The following is a 16,470-nucleotide window of genomic DNA, read 5'->3' on the forward strand; positions in this document are numbered from 1 at the left end:
ATTATCTGGAGGAAAAAGCAGCCACCTCCAAAAGGGGGACCTTCCCTATCAAGAGACGTAGGCAGGCCAGGCCAGCCACGGAAGAGGCACGTGGATGGCCTTTAAAGCCCTTCTGGGACTGTGGGATTCTTCTATCTCCAAAACCATCAGCCAAGGAAATGATGATGATGATGATGATGATGATGATGGTGATGATGATGATGATGGTGATGATGATGATGATGATGGTGATGATGATGGTGACAGAAGTGTCCATCCACTAAGAATCTATGACGAGCCTAGTTCTTTAAAAAAAATTTTGGGGGGGTAACATACAGTGCAATATCAGTTTCGGGTGTAGACGTTAGTGATTCAACACTTCATACAACACCTGGTGCTAACCACAAGGGCCCTCCTTAATCCCCATCACCTATTTCACCCATCCCCCTGCCCACCCCCCCTCTGGTAACCAGAGCCTAGTTCTTTCAACACTTTATCTTGATATACATTCCATCTAAGAGGAAACAGGTTCGCACAAGTGAAGTGGTCTGCCCAAAGTGAATGGCAGAGACAGGGATTGAACCCGCAGCTATAAGATTCCAAAACCTACATTTTTTTCTAGTACACGTTGGAAGGCATAGGAGGAATACTGATTTTCCAACCTCCTGGGTGTATATCCATCCAATATACACGTGTTCCTCTCCAGATGAAGTCCGGGTCTGCCACTGCGGCGTCGTGCAGACGGGGGCGCCCAGGTCCCCTGCCTAGGGGCTCATGGCCTGGGGCCAGAGAGGACCGGAAAGGCCCGGTCCACCGCAGTTGAAACCAAGGCGACTTGAAGTGTGCAGATCTAAGTGCTGCTAGAGCATCTGGCACGGCAGGCGCTGTGGGCCAGAGACTTGAGGGGTGGGTCAGGGCTCCTCAGAAGGGCCTCCGGTGCGCTGGGACGGTCCAGGGAGGGCGTGTTCTTGCCCTGGAGTGTGAAGGCTGTGACTCCTAGGTGGAGACCATCGGGGACGCCTACATGGTGGCCTCAGGGCTGCCCCGGCGTAACGGGAGCCGGCACGCGGCGGAGATCGCCAACTTGGCCCTGGACATCCTCAGCTCCGTGAGAGACTTCCGGATGAGGCACGCGCCCGACGTGCCCATCTACATCCGGGCTGGCCTGCACTCAGGTACAAACTGGGGGGTGTGGGGGCGACGGGCCAGGTCGATCTCCCAACCCTGTCAGGGGCATTGGCTGGGGCAACCCCAATGATGTGCTTCCAGATTTCTGAGATCCTAAAACTCTAGGATAGAAAATTGTACATTCCTTTTTGTCTTCTATTATTTGAAGGTCCCAAGAAGTGTTAAGTTAAAGAATCTGTGATGCTCAGTTTCATACACACACACACACACACACACACACACACACACACATTTTATCTCAGCATCTGTTAAAGTTATTTTGAGTCCACACTGAGGAGCTGATAGTCTGATGGAAGAAGCAGGACAGAGACCTGTGGTTCTGCAAACAACTAAATGTTTGCTGGGATGGGTCTAGGAGAGACCTCGAGGTCACGAATACCTCCTTCTCAGGCCCCCACCCCTTCCTCCCTCCATGGTTTCACCTGCAGGATAAAAACCAAATTCCTGCCCCTCCCCCCCCAACCCCGGCCTCCCGGACCTTTGTCATTCCCTCCAACGTCATCTCCCACCACTTCCCACTTGCTGCTCCATCCAGACTCAGCTGCTTGCCGCTTCCCTCAGACATGTGGGCTCTCTGCCTCTGTGCCTTGGCACCTGCTGTGCCCTGCCTGCTCGTTCTCTCATCCTTCAAGACACAGCTCATGCACCGCTTCCTCCAGGAAGTCCTCTGGGCTGGGTCAAACCCTCCCTTTCTGGGCCGGCACAGCTCTGGTGCTTCTATCTGACCGCACTGATCACAGTTTACACATCTCCCCCCAGCAGGCTGGGAGCTTCCTAAGAGCAAAAACTGGCTCTGATTCTCTGATTTATCTGTGTGCCCCGCTCTCACCCCTTGGTACAGAGATTGGAACTGATATCCTCTCTTTGGGTATAACTGGAGACTCCACACAGCTTCATTTTCACCCCCAGCTGGAGCCCAGGGTGTGTTGACAGCAGAGGGGGAGGGGAAGGGTGAACCGTCATGGGAAGCTCTCTTGGGCCCAGGACCTCCTGGTGCCCACCGGGCACATTTGAGTTTCAGGGCCCTGCGTGGCAGGGGTGGTTGGTCTCACCATGCCCCGGTACTGCCTCTTTGGTGATACTGTGAACACCGCCTCCCGGATGGAGTCCACAGGACTGCGTGAGTGCCTTCTATTTCTACCTTGCCTGGGTAAGGGCTCCCAGAGACCCCTGCAGCCTGGCTGTCTGAAAGAGTGCTCAGTAGCCAGATCACCCCCCGGTGGCAGTGTACCTTAGCTGTGAACAAAGCAACTCCTAGGCGATCATGTATGCCGCTGGTGCTTGTGACTTTCCATGGGGCTTTGGTGATGATCTCTTGAGAGAATCAGTGGAGGGAAAACTTTTGCTCGTGTCCTTGAGCAAAAGACTCTTCCTTCAGGCCCGGGTCTCCATGTCTTTACAACGACGAGACCTCTCTCGATTTTTTAATGCCATTTTAGTCCCGTGCTGGCATCAGGGGCCACACTGATGGCTTGGTTAGAGCAGCTGTGAGATTTGAAGTCCCAGGACACCTGCCTCTGGCCATACAAGGTGTATGCTCCCTAGTGTCATTTGGTACACACCCTGTATGAGTAGACGTGGCAGCCCTACTGGGAAGTCCTGCTCTTAAAAGAAAAATAACTGCTTATCTCTCTGACTCAGCCCTCATTGACTTCCCTATAATGAAAAATTACATCCCTAGAGGTCCTGACTTCCTCCCAAGTTCCTCTTAATACTCCATCTGTGGAATTTGCTTTTGCTCGAGGCCTCTCGTCTACCAGAGGGACAGGAAGGTTAGGTGATGGGTGCCATATTGATTGGGTGGATGACTGGCCGGCACCGGGAGCAGTCACAGGTCCTAATGATATTCCCAAACATGAGGCAGGCTGCCGCCAGGCAGGGCCTAAATTACTCCCTTCCTTACTAGCCTACAGGATTCACGTCAGCAGAAGCACAGTCCAGACGCTGCGCAGCCTGGATGAAGGCTACAGAATTGACATCAGAGGCCAGACTGAGATAAAGGTGAGAGGACTTGCTCTCCTGGAATTGATGGAAAATCCAGTTTTTTGAGCAGCAGGAGAGATTCTCATTCATCCGATGGGGAAGGAAACACCTGCCTGTAGTCGAGGATGGAGCTGATCACCTTTACGTGTCTTAACCACGCCCCAGATTCTAAAAAAAAAAAAAAAAAATTCTTCCCGGGAACCACTCCCTCTTGGACCCTCATAAGAAGAAGGGCCAGGATGGAGATACTTCTCCTGATGACCTACAGGGGCGGCAGGCTGGTGCTCAACGTCAACAGTTGTTGCCCCAGCAGTCATGAAAGAAGGATCGAAGTCCCCATTTAATAGCTGAGGAAAGTAAATAAGAAAGGCAAAGTGATTCATCCAAAATCACAGCTTGGATCCCAGATCTGATGGCTCCAGAGCCTGTCTGTGCCTTCTCCCTATTGTCAGGTTGCTCCTCATCCCTCAGAACCCCAGTGCAGATGTTGCCTCCAGCAGAAGCCTAATCTGGCCCAGGAACAGCCTTCTTCCCCTCGCCCAGCAGTAACTACCATGCCTCCTGGGGCTCCCACCTGTCCACTACCGCCCCCTGCTGCTGTAGGTGTGATACTGGGTGATGCCCGCCCACGAGCATCTCGGCATCCTTTTTTTAACGGCTAACATTTGATAAAGGCAATGACTCAGAATTCCTATAGGTGACTCTTCTTCCTAGCCCACTTCCGCTCATTCCTTCATTCCTCAGGTGCAGTCAGGCCTGGTGGTGAGACCAGAGAAGCCTAGGCACATAAAGGCCCAGGGCTCAGACGGGGCCCTAGAGACTGGGCGTTCCACGGAACTCACTTAATTACACTGCGAGATGTCAGAGCAGGAGGGTGCAGCTCAGAGACGAACAGCAACTTGTCCGTGGTCACACATCCTGTGGGGGCTGACATATGTGGCAGCCTTGGCTCTGGAGGCTGAGGTTATGGCGCAGTGAGCCGGAATCAGTCTTGTTTGGGGGGATTCTTATGGCAGGGCATTCTAATGGCAGAGGGGAAGTAAGTTGGCCAAAGTCACACAGCTAGCAAGGGACAGAGTGAGCATTTGGACCCAAATCTGTCTGGCTCCAGGCCCTAGGCTGCTCTGCACAGAGCTGTTTGGACCTGCGCCCTCTCCTCTGGCCTTGCTCTCTGCCTGAGACGTGCTCAGTCCCCTTTCCTCTCTCCTCCAGGGGAAGGGCGTAGAGGAGACCTACTGGCTGGTGGGGAAGGCCGGCTTCCCCAGGTCCCTCCCCACGCCGCTGAACATCAAACCCGGGTGAGTAAGAGGCACCGCCTGCAAAGCTCAGCCTCTTTGGTTTGAAATTTGATATTTGTTATTTTTCTGATGATAAGAGTATCACCTGCCCAACGTGGAAACCTTGGAAAATACAGAATTCTTTCACGGTTAAATAGTTACCTCTTTCCAAGTCCGGAGAGACGGTGGCTGCTAGCCGGTTCCGATGTGTTTGTGGTGGATGAGGTCATGCCACTGGAATCATTTCGCCTTCTGATCTGTGCCCTCCGTGTGGTTCAGAGCACGTTATAAACACATGCTCGCAGTGGCGGCATCGGGATGGCAACGTGGGGGTGTGCTATGGTTAGGTCGGCCTTTCCCTGGGTGCTGGGCACGGCTGTCTCCCCATTCTGAGCCTTGATACAAAGTTACCGGGCTTTTGTTCTCAATTCAGACTCTTTCTGCAGAAGAAGAATCTATACATCAAAGGACACTCACACTTTAGGGGCCAAGTGAGGAAGATCCTCAGAGAGCTTCTGCCTGCCTGGCACTTTGGCCCTTTGTCCTCTGTCCTCTGTCCTCTGCAACACTACATCCTTCCCTGGGGGCAACGGGGGTGGGGTAGTGAGGAAAGCAATAGTGCTTTACTGCACTGTGTTCTTCTCACTGCCTTCCACTCAAGCAGCAGAGGGTCCACAGGGGGCCGAGGGCAAGGCACGTGGGTGCTACCAATGGCTGGAAATGACAGTTTCCCAGAAATGGAAAGGTCCTGGGGACCACAGGTGTGGATGCGGAGCCCTGCTAGGGTCCCGCAGCACCAGCGTGTTGGAGCTTCCTGCCCAGGGTTTTCCATCCCAAAAGGTCCGACTGGCTCCTCTCACCTCCTCCAGGATGGCCCCCTACCCAAGGCTGCCCCCTCCCATCTGTCAAAGACAAGACATGGGCGGGACATACACAGANCTGGCCAGTGTACAGGACACACAGGTGCACCTTTTTTATAAGGACACCCCAGTTGCTGGTGTGTCCTTATAAAAGGACGCAGCTCATGCTCACAGAAAGGTCTCCAGGCAGCCCAGTCTCTGCAGAGTTTTCTGGGGCAGCAGCCGGGAGAGGAGCAGGGTATGGCCTGAGCCCCTCCCATGTGCCATAGCTCCCTGGCTCGCCCATCCCCAGGAGGACAGCTGTGGCCCTTTGTGGCCTTTTCTCGCCCATCAGGGTCCTCTGCTCCAGCCTGCCTCTCTTGACCCTTAAAGGGCAAGCCTCTTCTGCCTCACAGCCTTCCAGGTGCCCCCCATTCCCGCCCCCGCGGGGAGCGGTACTTCTCAGAAGGCCCGTCTGCTGACGCTGACCTCACTTCCTCACCCACCACTCCCTGCCCAGCCCCCGCAGTCTGACTTCCACTCCCACGCACCCAGAAGACTCTGTGAAGGTCACCAGTGACCTCCATCCATGTCACTAGATCCGTGGGCAGTTTTAGTTCTCAAGTCGGCTGCTCGACGGCATTTCCCCTTCGCCCTCCCTCTTCCTGGAAATATGCCCCGGGCCTCCCTGGCTCCTGGGCTGTGCTCCTTCCTCTCCAAACCCCGCCCCCCCCAGTCCTCAGGCTCCCCACCAGCCAGCCAGCCCTGGAGGCTGAAATGCAGGGGTTCCTTTCCCATCCAGATGCGGATGACTTCCGTCATGGGCCTCGGCCCCACCTCCCCTCTGAGCTCCGGACTGTACAGTTCTTGCTGTCCCTCAGCAGATCTTTCTGGAGCCCCACCGGCAGCCTGGCCGTCCTCCAGCTCTCTCGTGGTGGGTGGCCTCGCCATCCTCATCAGAAAGGTGGAGGACGCTTCCCAGCAGCTCTGCCCCCATCACAGCTCCACCTGCGGCCTTCACTTTGGCACCTCTCTCTTGGCCCAAGGCAGGGGCTGCCCGCCAGCCCCTTCCCCCTCCCACCTGGTAGCCAGAGGGAGCTCCTGAGTAGAACACCAAAGTGATCAGTAGGAAAGTCCCCTGTTTACCACCCTCTAGGGCTTCCTACTGCCCTGCGGCTCAGGCCCAGACTCTTTCATGCTACCCTGAAGGCCCGCTCCGTTAGGCCTGCCCTTGCCCTTGGCCTTGGTTCGCTGGCCACCTTCCACTGCACACCACCTGCTCAGGGCCTCCTTGCCATTGCCTTAAAGCACCCTGAGCTGCTTTCTAACCTCAGGGCCTTTGCTCTCGCTATCCCCTGTACCTGAAATGGCCTGGGGTGGTCCCTTCCTATCCTGGAGGCCTCAGCTCTGATGCCGCTCCTTCGCGAGGCAGCTCTGATCACACATACTAAAGAAAGCCCTGCTGTCACCTCCTTACCATCTCCCGCCACTGTGTCCCCATAGCACTTGCTGCTTCCTGATGCTTCTTTTCACTTATGGAACTTTCCCCTGCTCACCCAAGCCCCAGGAGATCTGGCTGTCTGGTACACGCATGGGTCTCCCAATGCCAGGAGCCTGGAAAGGTGAGCCCTCAAGCACCTGCTGGCTCCCATCTGGGCCCTGGCTCACCCCATCCTGGGAGCAGAATGGCAGGTCTGGTAAACGTCTGTCATCCTGAGCTCCCTCAGCTGATGACTTTTCCACTCCCTGATGGAAACTTTAGAAAGTGCCAGAAACATTTTCATCTTCTTTGAGATGAGTCCCTGTGAACTCCACCTGACTCGGGAGCCTCCAAGGCCTTCAGGCAGGCAGGGGAGAATTGGTACCCACCTAGGCCCCCGGCATCAGACTCAGCACGTGGACACATGGGGCCCACGCAGGTAAGTGTGCACACATGTGTGCACACCCACATTACACCTGCCATGGGCCTCCTGTACAGGCACATATGGAAATGCCACCACGTGCCCCTCTGCTTGCCTGGAGATGAGGTCACAGATGGACCAACAGATACACAGACATGGGATTCTCTCTTTCTTTCTCTCTAAAAATAAATAAAGAAAGAAATAACTTTAAAAAAGGAAACAGGCAGTTTCCAAATTCTTCAATTACATACTATAACTTGATTTTTTTTAAGCCAAGTTTCCTAAAGATGCTTTTATGCTTACTCTGTGTTTGCCGTATCTACAGAAGCTATTTACCCTCATGTATTTGGGCGTGTTCGGGGGAGCCGGCGGAGATGGGGGGGAAGATACAAAGCCCCGCTTCCATGTGTTGGTGCAGCCACAGCGGCAGCGCCCACGGAAGTGCCTTCTGTCACGTATCACAGAGACACTCCACAAATTGGTCGCTTCTCTTTCCTCTACGTCTGCCAACCAGGCTCAGAAGTGTCCCCTGCCAGGTTGATGTGAGGCCCTGGCCATCACTCAGAGCCTTGTTTTCCTCTCCAGGCAAAGATCATAACCCTAACCTACCGTTCTCCAGGCACGTATGGGAAGCAAACGAGAAAATGAAGGAGTGCGCGGGGTGGGGGCCCAGTGTCCCTAACCCAGATTTGCCTCATACCTCCAGAGCCACAGAGCCCCTCAGTCCATGGCATCCTGGCTGCCCCAGTTTACATCTGGAGCAGGGGACAGACCTGGGGCCAGCTCTTTGTCTCCTGGGACCCCACATGCAGATGAGTCCCTGAGCCTGGTCCCGGGTACGCCCATGTCAGGGCTGGGGCCGGAATCAGGAAAGCCAAAGAAGGAGCAGGGGCTCCCTGTAAGCAGCTGCGGGCTCTAAATGGCCACCACTGTTGTTCTGGGTGGTAGTTTTATTATTCTCGTTTCTTCTTTCCCCCTAGGGATCCCTGGCAGGACCTCATAAATCAAGAAATCAAGGTGGCTTTCGCCCAAGCGCGCCAGAGTATGGCCAGGCCCGGGAGTTCGGGTAAGGCCTCCGCCGGGCCCTGAGCAGGAAGACAGAGGGGCAGGGGCCTGAACCAGCCCGGAAACTCGTGCCTACACACCCGCTCTTTCTACTCCAGTCCCCGCAAAGAATGCTCTTGCCGAGCAACCTGGCAGCCAGCAGGGTGCTCATTAAGAAGTGCCCTAGAGCGATATGAATTGATGCATTCCAGTAGGAATCCGATGGGTGAACTTGCCTCTTGATACAAAAACAATAAAAATAGAATTATGCCCTCCCTTTCACGCCGGACTTTGTTCTTGACAAATCGCTTGGACTCTGAGGTCTTGTTATCATAGGGCTCATTATTCCTCGCACCGAGAACACTGTTCCCACCGTAGAGCCCAAGTGCCTGGGCCCAAAGGGAGAAGGTCATGTGCCCCAAGTGGTACAGCTGCCACAGGGAAAGAGGGGACCAGGAGCTAGAGCCAGGCAGAGGAGGGCCCCAGACGCAGCTGGGCTGCCTGTTGTCTCCGGGAAGGGAGACTTTCGTCATCTCTAAAATGGGTGTTGATGAAGCCCACGTAAGACCTGTTCCCAAGACAGGGCTCGACCCCAGCTGACACTGTAAGTATGCTGCCCCGGTCCCTGCCTCTCCTGTCCTAGCCAGCCTGACCCTTTGGGTACCTGTGAGCACTGTGTTGGGAGTCTAGGGCTTGGGCTCCCAGAATCTCAGGGGAAGGAAGGGGAGTGGGATGATAATTCCTTAGTTCTTAGGAAAATGAGACTTCTGTCCTACAGGAAAGAAAGCAAACAAACCCACAACCAACTCATTAAATGGCTTCTAACATCAAAGAGCACTCACCAAACCCCTGAGGCTGATTTCAGAGCAGGCCGACTGGTGCAGGTGGAATTCATTTCCCTGACTGAGGGGAGAGGGCCAGGGGCCAGGGGGCAGGTTCAGCCCTAAACAAACTTGTCCTTCTTCAAAAGACCCCTCGGGAGGCAGAGCTGGCGCTCCACAGAACTGGGGGTGTTGGAAAAATATGCTGGGGGGGGGGCTGTACTCACAGAGGCTAGGTGCCTCTGTGTGTGTGTGTGTGTGCGTGCTTGCATTTACACACTTGAGCATGAGAGAGGAGATGTGAGAGACCCGTGGATGATGTGTGTATGGGGCCATGAGCTGCAGTGTGATGGAAAGTGCTAGACTCGCTTTGGGAGATGCCACTCCTGAACTCCTGACCTGCATGGCTTTGGCCCTAACCTTTTTACTCTTCAGCTTCCTGAAATGCAGAACCGGGCCAGCCACCCTGAGCTCCCCTATCCTTGTGAGCAATCACTGTGGGGACAGCATGGATGGCCAAGCGAGGTTGCGGCGGCGTGCGGGAGGGAGGACCCGCAAGCGCCCTCTGCGGGACATGCCCACGGCTCTGAGTGACCGCGTCTGCGCATGCATGCAGCCTTGGCTGGGACAGGGACGGCTGCTCAGCCCTGGTTTCCCCACTGAACTCTGTGGGCCACGTTCAGCCTGTGGATTTTCTCCCCAGGGTCAGTCTTGATAAAGAGACTGACCTGTGCCTGGAGCTTCCATGTTTAGGTGACCGCGAGGTCCCTCTGGGTGTGAGGCTATTCGAACGCAGTTTCCGTGAGCACACGTGCAGTTATATGGAGATCCAGCGTGCGGGGCTGACCCAGGGTACCGGAATTCAATCGAGATTCCAGTTTCCTACCATGACCCAAGCAGAGGGGGGGGGGGGGAAGGGGGGCGTCCCTCTGTGCCCGCAGCCGCTCACTGCACAGCAGGCACCAGGCCCCTGCCCCGCCTGCCTTCTGGAGCTGCTGTTGGGTCAGAGGTGACAACAGCTGCGAAAGCATGCCGTCACCCGAGAGGGGACTCGTTACACATGTGTGTGCACTGCCCCGCATGGCTTCGTGTGCATTATGTGGATGTTAGAGTTGAAAGGGCCCTGAGCAGGTGAGTCTTCGTCCGCATGTGCGTGCTTGTCTGCGGATATCTGTGTGCATGTTGTCAGTGCACGTATATGTGTGTGTATGAGTGTGTGTGTGTTTGTGTATACGTGGGCCTTGGCGTGTCTGCACGTACCCTGCTTGAGCTGTGCATGTGATGTGTCCAAGTGGGTATGTCTGGGCACCAGAGTCTGGGAGCAGATCTCCACATATTTGTGTCTGTGCACACGATGTGCATCCGCATTTGTGGTGTGTGTGTCCAAGTGCATGCCTGTGCATGTGGGTCATAAGGCAGTCTATGCCTGCCTCCGGCCCTGGGTCTCCTTACTCTCTGCACCCACCCTCCCCGAATGATGGTGTGGGGAGGGTAGCCCTTGCCCTGCTGCCCGCCCTCTACGCTGCCCATGCTGAGAAGGGCTGAGGCAGCACTCTTCCCAGAGGCCCCTGCTCAGACCCTGCAGGGCAGAACTGGGGCCCCCGGAGGGAACCCTGTCTCCGAAGCTGACTCTGCAGATGAATAGAGGCCGCCCCCACTGTGGTCCTCCCCTTTCCCTACCCTTCCCTCAGTGGCTGGGGACACGATCACTGAGGCAGAAGGCCAGTGCCCCCTGGCTTCTGCGGCGCGCCTCTGCCCGGGGCTGTGCTGGGAGACGTTAGCGCTTATTTCTTCCACACTTCCCGCTCCCTGCTGCAGCCGGACCCTATGTCTGGAGCTTCCGTGGACATGATCTCAGCCACAGTGCTCACCAAGGCAGGAGTTACTTGCCCATTTTCTAGATGAGGACACAGGGGCTCAGAGGCAGGAAATGGCTTGTCCATGCCAGCCTCTACATGTCTTCTGATCTGAGGTGGATCCGCAGTGCTACAAAAGCCCAGGGGAATAGCAGTGGTCCCCGGAAAGCTCCCAGGGGGCACATGGCTTTTCTGGGAATGGGGGTGGGGACAAAACCTTCCTGGGGAGTCTCAGGAGCCTTTCGGGAGCTCATCTGCCTCTTATGAGGAGCCAGCCTAGCATTTGCATGGGGCTTCCGTGCATATATCCAGGGGAACCCCAGAGATGGGGCCCCAAGTCATGCCTTTAATGGCAAAGCAGTGCCAGCCAGTCCCCATGAAGTCCCTCACCTTTACCATTGGCCTGGGGCCATCTTCCTATCCCTTGGTCGGTTTCCAGCAACAGAATGCTCCTGGCACCTCTAGAGAGAGGAGTTTTCACAGTGGCAGGCACAACCACAGGGCTCCAGAAGCTCTTTGCAGGGTCTGGTGATCTGGAATTGCAGGGAGCAGTGTTCCTCAGGCAGGCACGATTTAGGACAGACTCCTTAGAAAAGCCAATGCTCTAGCCTAGGATTCCTCTATGCGTGCTGGCCTCACCTCCCCTGTGCCCTTCCACCCAACTCTCTGGTCACAACAGACTGCTTACTCTTCCCCAAACCCGGAATGATGCTGCATCTCGCTCTTGCTGTTGTCTCCGCCTACATGACGCTACCCTTTTTGCAACATTTGGTGAACCCCCAGACGTCCTTCAAAGCCCACCTAAAAGCCACCTCCTCCCAGACCCTTTCCCAGACCACCGTCGACATGCAATTATTAGTTGCCATGCCCGACCCTCACTTGACGACAGGAACCGTATCTAGTTCATTCCATTAGCCCAGTGTGCAGGAGGAGACATGCAGCAGGAAGGTGAACTGATGAACTAAAGAACTAGCTGGCCCAGAGGCTGTCAGCGAACCATCTCCTCTCCTGCAGTGCGGGCTCCTGAGCCCTCCTGCCCCTCAGCCCTCCCCCTTGAATGTTCTCTGGCACAGGGCTCTGTAGTCTAATGCTTAGTTGGTATTCCACGTGCCACATGTGGGCAATGCTCTATCTGTGTGGGCTCTCCTGTCTGCCCCATCTCTCCTTACCACCACCCCTCCTACTGCTACAGATGCTCTTACCTCCACCCCTGTACTAGCCTGGATGGTCTTCTCTAGCCCCTGTGCATCCTACCCCTTCTGGCCAGCTCCTCCTCCCCCTCCACAGTTCTGTTCCCCTGCTGCCTCCTCCAGGAAGCCTTCCTGGAAACCATCCCTTCACCCCCACATTCTGCAGGAGGGGCACCTCCTCTGACCCCCTCGGTGCCCCCAGCCACCTTGTCCAGCTCTGTCCATGCAGACTGGGGGCCTCCTAAAGGCAGAACTGGGTCTAAACCCTCTTTCTGTGATCCCAGTAGGAGAATAAATATAACAGGCAGGGGAGGTAGAGGAGGCCACTGCAGTGGCAGGGGAGCCCCACTTTAAGGAAATTCACCTGCACGAAGTTCCTGGTTTGATTTGCTCAGAGGCTTTTCAAGCTGAGTCTACATACTTACAGGGGGAGGAGAAGTAGCGTAGAGCAGAAGGAAGGAGCCACACATTACTGAGCATGTTTTGTGTGTGTTGTTTCCGAGAGCCGTCCTTGCAGCCCTAGGCAGGAGGTGTCATCACCCCCACTGCTGCTGAGCTACCCTGGGGCTGGGGGGAACGCCAAAGCCTGGGTTCCTTCCCAAGTGCCAGCCACGCCACCTCTTGTCCCGGCTCCGCCCCTGGACTTGCACAAGCCATCCCTGCTGGGGGAGTCAGTCTCCCCTTGGGGATGTGGACAGGGTGGACTGAATCTGCAAGGGCCCTTTCCAGTTTCCACGAGTACTTGAGATTCTTCAGGAGTCCACTAGGGGGCAGGCAAGCTGTTCCGGAGAGAATGGGGAGCCCTCCGGCAACCCAGATTGGGAGCCCCTCCCCAACCAGCAGGCTCCGGGCGCTGCTGCCGGAAGGGAGGATGGGGCCACACAGAGGAATCTTGCTGGGGGACTCCCTCTGATGAGTGAAGGACAGTGGAGGACAGCAGATCTGTGTCCTGTCCCCATCCAAGAGGCCTGGCCCCAGTCAGCTTCTGTGCCTTTTAACCCCCTATTAAATAACACCTAGGTGGCACTCACATGGCCCACCAGACCCTCTCCTGGGCGCCAGGTGTCCTGTCCCCATGCAGGGACAGGAGAATGAGGCACTTGCTGGCATTCTCCTCCGTTGCTGACTTAGACCTCCTCCTGGCCTCCAGGCCCAGCACCTGACTGCCTGCTGGCATGTCCCCAGGGAGCCATAGAGCGCCGTGACTCTGCTCTGCCCAGTCACCTGGTCGGAACTGGGAATGATCACCCTCTCTTCCCTGTCCTCCCATGACCCTCTCCCCAAGCCCGTCTCACCGGCCTCTGCCTTCGTCCAGGCCCCACCATCAGGGCACTCAGTGATGCGTCAACCCCTGGGCCACTGTCCTGCCTCCACTCCCCATTGGCCCGTGCCATCCCCAGCCTACCTGTAGCACAGGCTTCGCCATGCCACCTTCCTACGTAGCGTGCCCCCCAGTGCTGATGACCAGCACTCTTCGCAGGGGGCTCCTGCCAGCGGGCCCTCCCTGCCGTCTCCTTCCATGCCCAGCCCTTTCCCACTCCCGTGCCCAGCCCCACCTTGTCCTCTCCAAGTGCTCACACTCTCGGTCTCAAACTAGACGATTTTTTATTATGAAGCATTCCTGTTAGTAATTTTAATAACCCAAGACCTGGACTCAGTGGCCTGGAGACTGTGTGGCCGCTGTGTCCAACTCCCAAATCCTTACCTGAGGGACATCACAATATCCACTTGGCCCCCTTCCAGAATTTTCACTGAGTGCATGGCCTCGGGAAAGCTGGGCTGGTGGGGGGCACTCTTTGTTCTCCCTGAGTGTCCACCTTGAACCCACAGTTAGCCTAAAACCAGATCCAACTTCCCAGTACATGGTAAGAAATGGGGAGTTTGCTGGAGAATTCCTGGGAGCCAAGAAGAGAGCACATCACTTCCTGTCATACAGCCGGGCTTCATGACCTCCCCACCCAGACTTAGTTCTGCCCATCCGCTCCCTGACGGACGTCCCGCCTGGTGTCCCAAGCCCGCGGCTGTCCCAAGCCAACCAGCACCCAGCCTCTGCTTCCTGCTTCATTGATAGCCGCCTAAAGAGCAATTACAAGATTGATCAAAGGCCCAGGAGCCTTTTAAAGGGCTGAATCAGGCCTTCCCAGACACTGGGACCTCTAGAGAGAGGAGCGGGTAAGGCTTGCCTGCCTGTGGGCAGACCCCACAGGTCTGGGTAGGAGGGTCTTTATCACACCGAAAAGAAGGAACTGATATGGAGAGAATATCTGCACTTTAACTCTCACCATGATCACGCAAGGTAGGCGTTATTCTCCCTATGCCTTTCGATGAAGCTATTGAGACTCCTAGACCTTGACTCCAAAGCCCCCACCACGTGCGCTATCCTGCCTGCCTTGTCGACTCATAGTGACATACTACATGGAAAGAGCTGACGTGGATAGAGTGACGGCCTCAGTCCCCAGCTGCAGGGTGGGACCGGCCAAAGGAAATGGGGTGCGTTCTGGGGTGAGGTCCGGAGGAACAGGCAGGTGCGGCTGGGCCCCGGGTGAGGCCAAGGGCAACAGCCGTGCGTCCAGATGGCGGATGGAGGAGCTGAAGGGGCAGACACCAGAGTGTGTGATAGACAGGGGTCAAGCTCTATGTCTGTGGCGTAAGTGTGGCAGTGGGAGAACAAACTAGCAAGGGCGCCCATGAATGGTGGCCATCCAAAAGGCTTCGCTGGACCTTCCAGACACTGGGCAGGGCATCTTCAAGGCAGGCAGCCCAAGGGAGGGTGGTCCTCCAGCAACTCTAAATGTCGAGAGGGACAGAGACAGAGGGAAGAGATGGGGGTGGGGAGAGTAGGAGAGAGTGGGGGCAGGGAGAGCAGGAGTGTGGCAGAGAGAACGGATCACTGTTGGGAGCGAGCAGGAAAGGAGCCGGTGGAGGATATATGTCGATGCGTGATATGGAATCTGGTCCCCGTGAGCAGTGAAAGAGACAGGAAAATGGGAAATGTGACTTGTGGTTGGACCCCCCAAGGCCATCAAAGGGTTGTGAGCAGGGAGTGACCTGGTCAAATCCGTGTTTTGGAGAGACTCCATCTGGCCGCCACGTGGAGGATGAATGGCTAGATGGATGAACAGGAAAGGGGGACCCTGGGGCAGGAAGGTCTCCTGGAGGGAGGGCGAGGCGAGGAACGAGCCAGGGAGACCCGGGAGCGTCCACATTTAAAGATGGGGTGGAGGAGGAGGAAGAAGAGGAGGGGCCAGAGAAGGATCCAGGAGGGGATAGATACTGGAGAGGTGGCCAGAGAGCCAGGAGAGTGCGTCATAAGGTGCTAAAGGAAGAGGGCGGTTCGGGAAGGAGGGGGTGGGCAGCTGTAAAGAATACGGCCAAGTGACCAAGAGACTGAGGGAGCTGGGGACGGAAGAGTGTCCGTCTGCAGCAGTTCTGGATGTGGAAGCTGGGGATGCGCCGGTTGGAATGATGAAGCTGGAGACAAGTTGGGGGAGAAGGGAAGCACGGGGGGAGGGGGTGGGTAGGAAATGGACACAGCAAGAGCAGGCAGCAGCCCTGGCAGGTCCGGCTAGGAGACCAGAGAATGGGGCATAGCTGGAGGGCACATGGGTTGGCCTGGAAGGAGTTTGTGAAATAGGCGAGGGTCCGTCTGACAGCAGAGCCTGCAGGGACCGGGGCTGCCCTGCTCTCCTGAGAGTCGGCCTCTGCCAGTGAGAAGCACAGCCTGGCCCCCAGGAGGCCAGGTGGGCCCCGATGCAGGCAGAGGTGAGGCTGGTTTTGGGGGTCTGGATGAGGCCTCAACCCCAGGTCTGCTGTCCCCGGCGCACAGAGGAGAAGGAAGGCAAGCAGGCAGAAGTCACAGCCCAGGGGAAGCCAGAGAACAGCAGTCTGCCATTCCCAAGCTTCCAGACCCGGAGAGAGGGGCTGGCTTTGGGGAAAACGCCAGCACCCGCTCCCTGGGAGCAGTCCCGGTCCAGGCTGGAAGCTCCCGGGGTCCTGAGCTCACAGGCTCCCAGCTGGATGAGTCACAGGCTCACTGGGAGGCCATAGCAGTCTTTCAAACTTCCTTTCCCTTCTTCCCTTTCACACCCCAGGAAATCAGCCACCCGACTTCTGGAGAAAATCTGAGTTACAAGCAATGTAAGCTCCCAGCCTGGTTCCTACAAGCATGTGCCCCTGTATCTGTGTATGTGTCCTGGGCTCGGAGCCTGGCTCTTCTAAGCCTTTTTATATGGGATACAAAGTGTTATACGAAGTGTGTGTGTGTGCGTATGCACGCGCACCTGTGTGTGAGTGAAAGGGGCCTAGGGTGTGCTTTTGCAGGTGGACTGTATCTGTGGAGGGGAGCGCATGTGTGCGAAGGGATGTCACGGCGGGGGGGGGGGGGGGGGGGGG

At 56.3% G+C, this 16,470-nt stretch overlaps 2 protein-coding genes across 2 annotated transcripts in view; both read left to right on the forward strand.

Moving 5' to 3' along the window:
* The window catches only part of LOC144242690 (guanylate cyclase D-like), a 36,732-nt gene extending 28,241 nt beyond the window's left edge, over nt 1-8,491 (forward strand). The window contains exons 14-18 of the mRNA XM_077777676.1: nt 980-1,154; nt 2,189-2,287; nt 3,074-3,168; nt 4,363-4,448; nt 8,148-8,491. Of these exons, the coding sequence (XP_077633802.1) occupies nt 980-1,154; nt 2,189-2,287; nt 3,074-3,168; nt 4,363-4,448; nt 8,148-8,256 (564 nt within the window). The 3' untranslated portion in view covers nt 8,257-8,491. The remainder of the gene's footprint in view (nt 1-979; nt 1,155-2,188; nt 2,288-3,073; nt 3,169-4,362; nt 4,449-8,147) is intronic.
* A 5,657-nt stretch (nt 8,492-14,148) lies between these two features.
* LRRC32 (leucine rich repeat containing 32) overlaps nt 14,149-16,470 on the forward strand; it is a 22,615-nt gene continuing 20,293 nt past the window's right edge. The window contains exon 1 of the mRNA XM_077776206.1: nt 14,149-14,250. The gene's annotated coding sequence lies outside the window, so the exon portion shown is untranslated. The remainder of the gene's footprint in view (nt 14,251-16,470) is intronic.

Source organism: Crocuta crocuta, unplaced genomic scaffold (genome assembly GCF_008692635.1).
Source record: "Crocuta crocuta isolate KB4526 unplaced genomic scaffold, BGI_CrCroc_1.0 scaffold271, whole genome shotgun sequence".
NCBI lineage: Eukaryota > Metazoa > Chordata > Mammalia > Carnivora > Hyaenidae > Crocuta > Crocuta crocuta.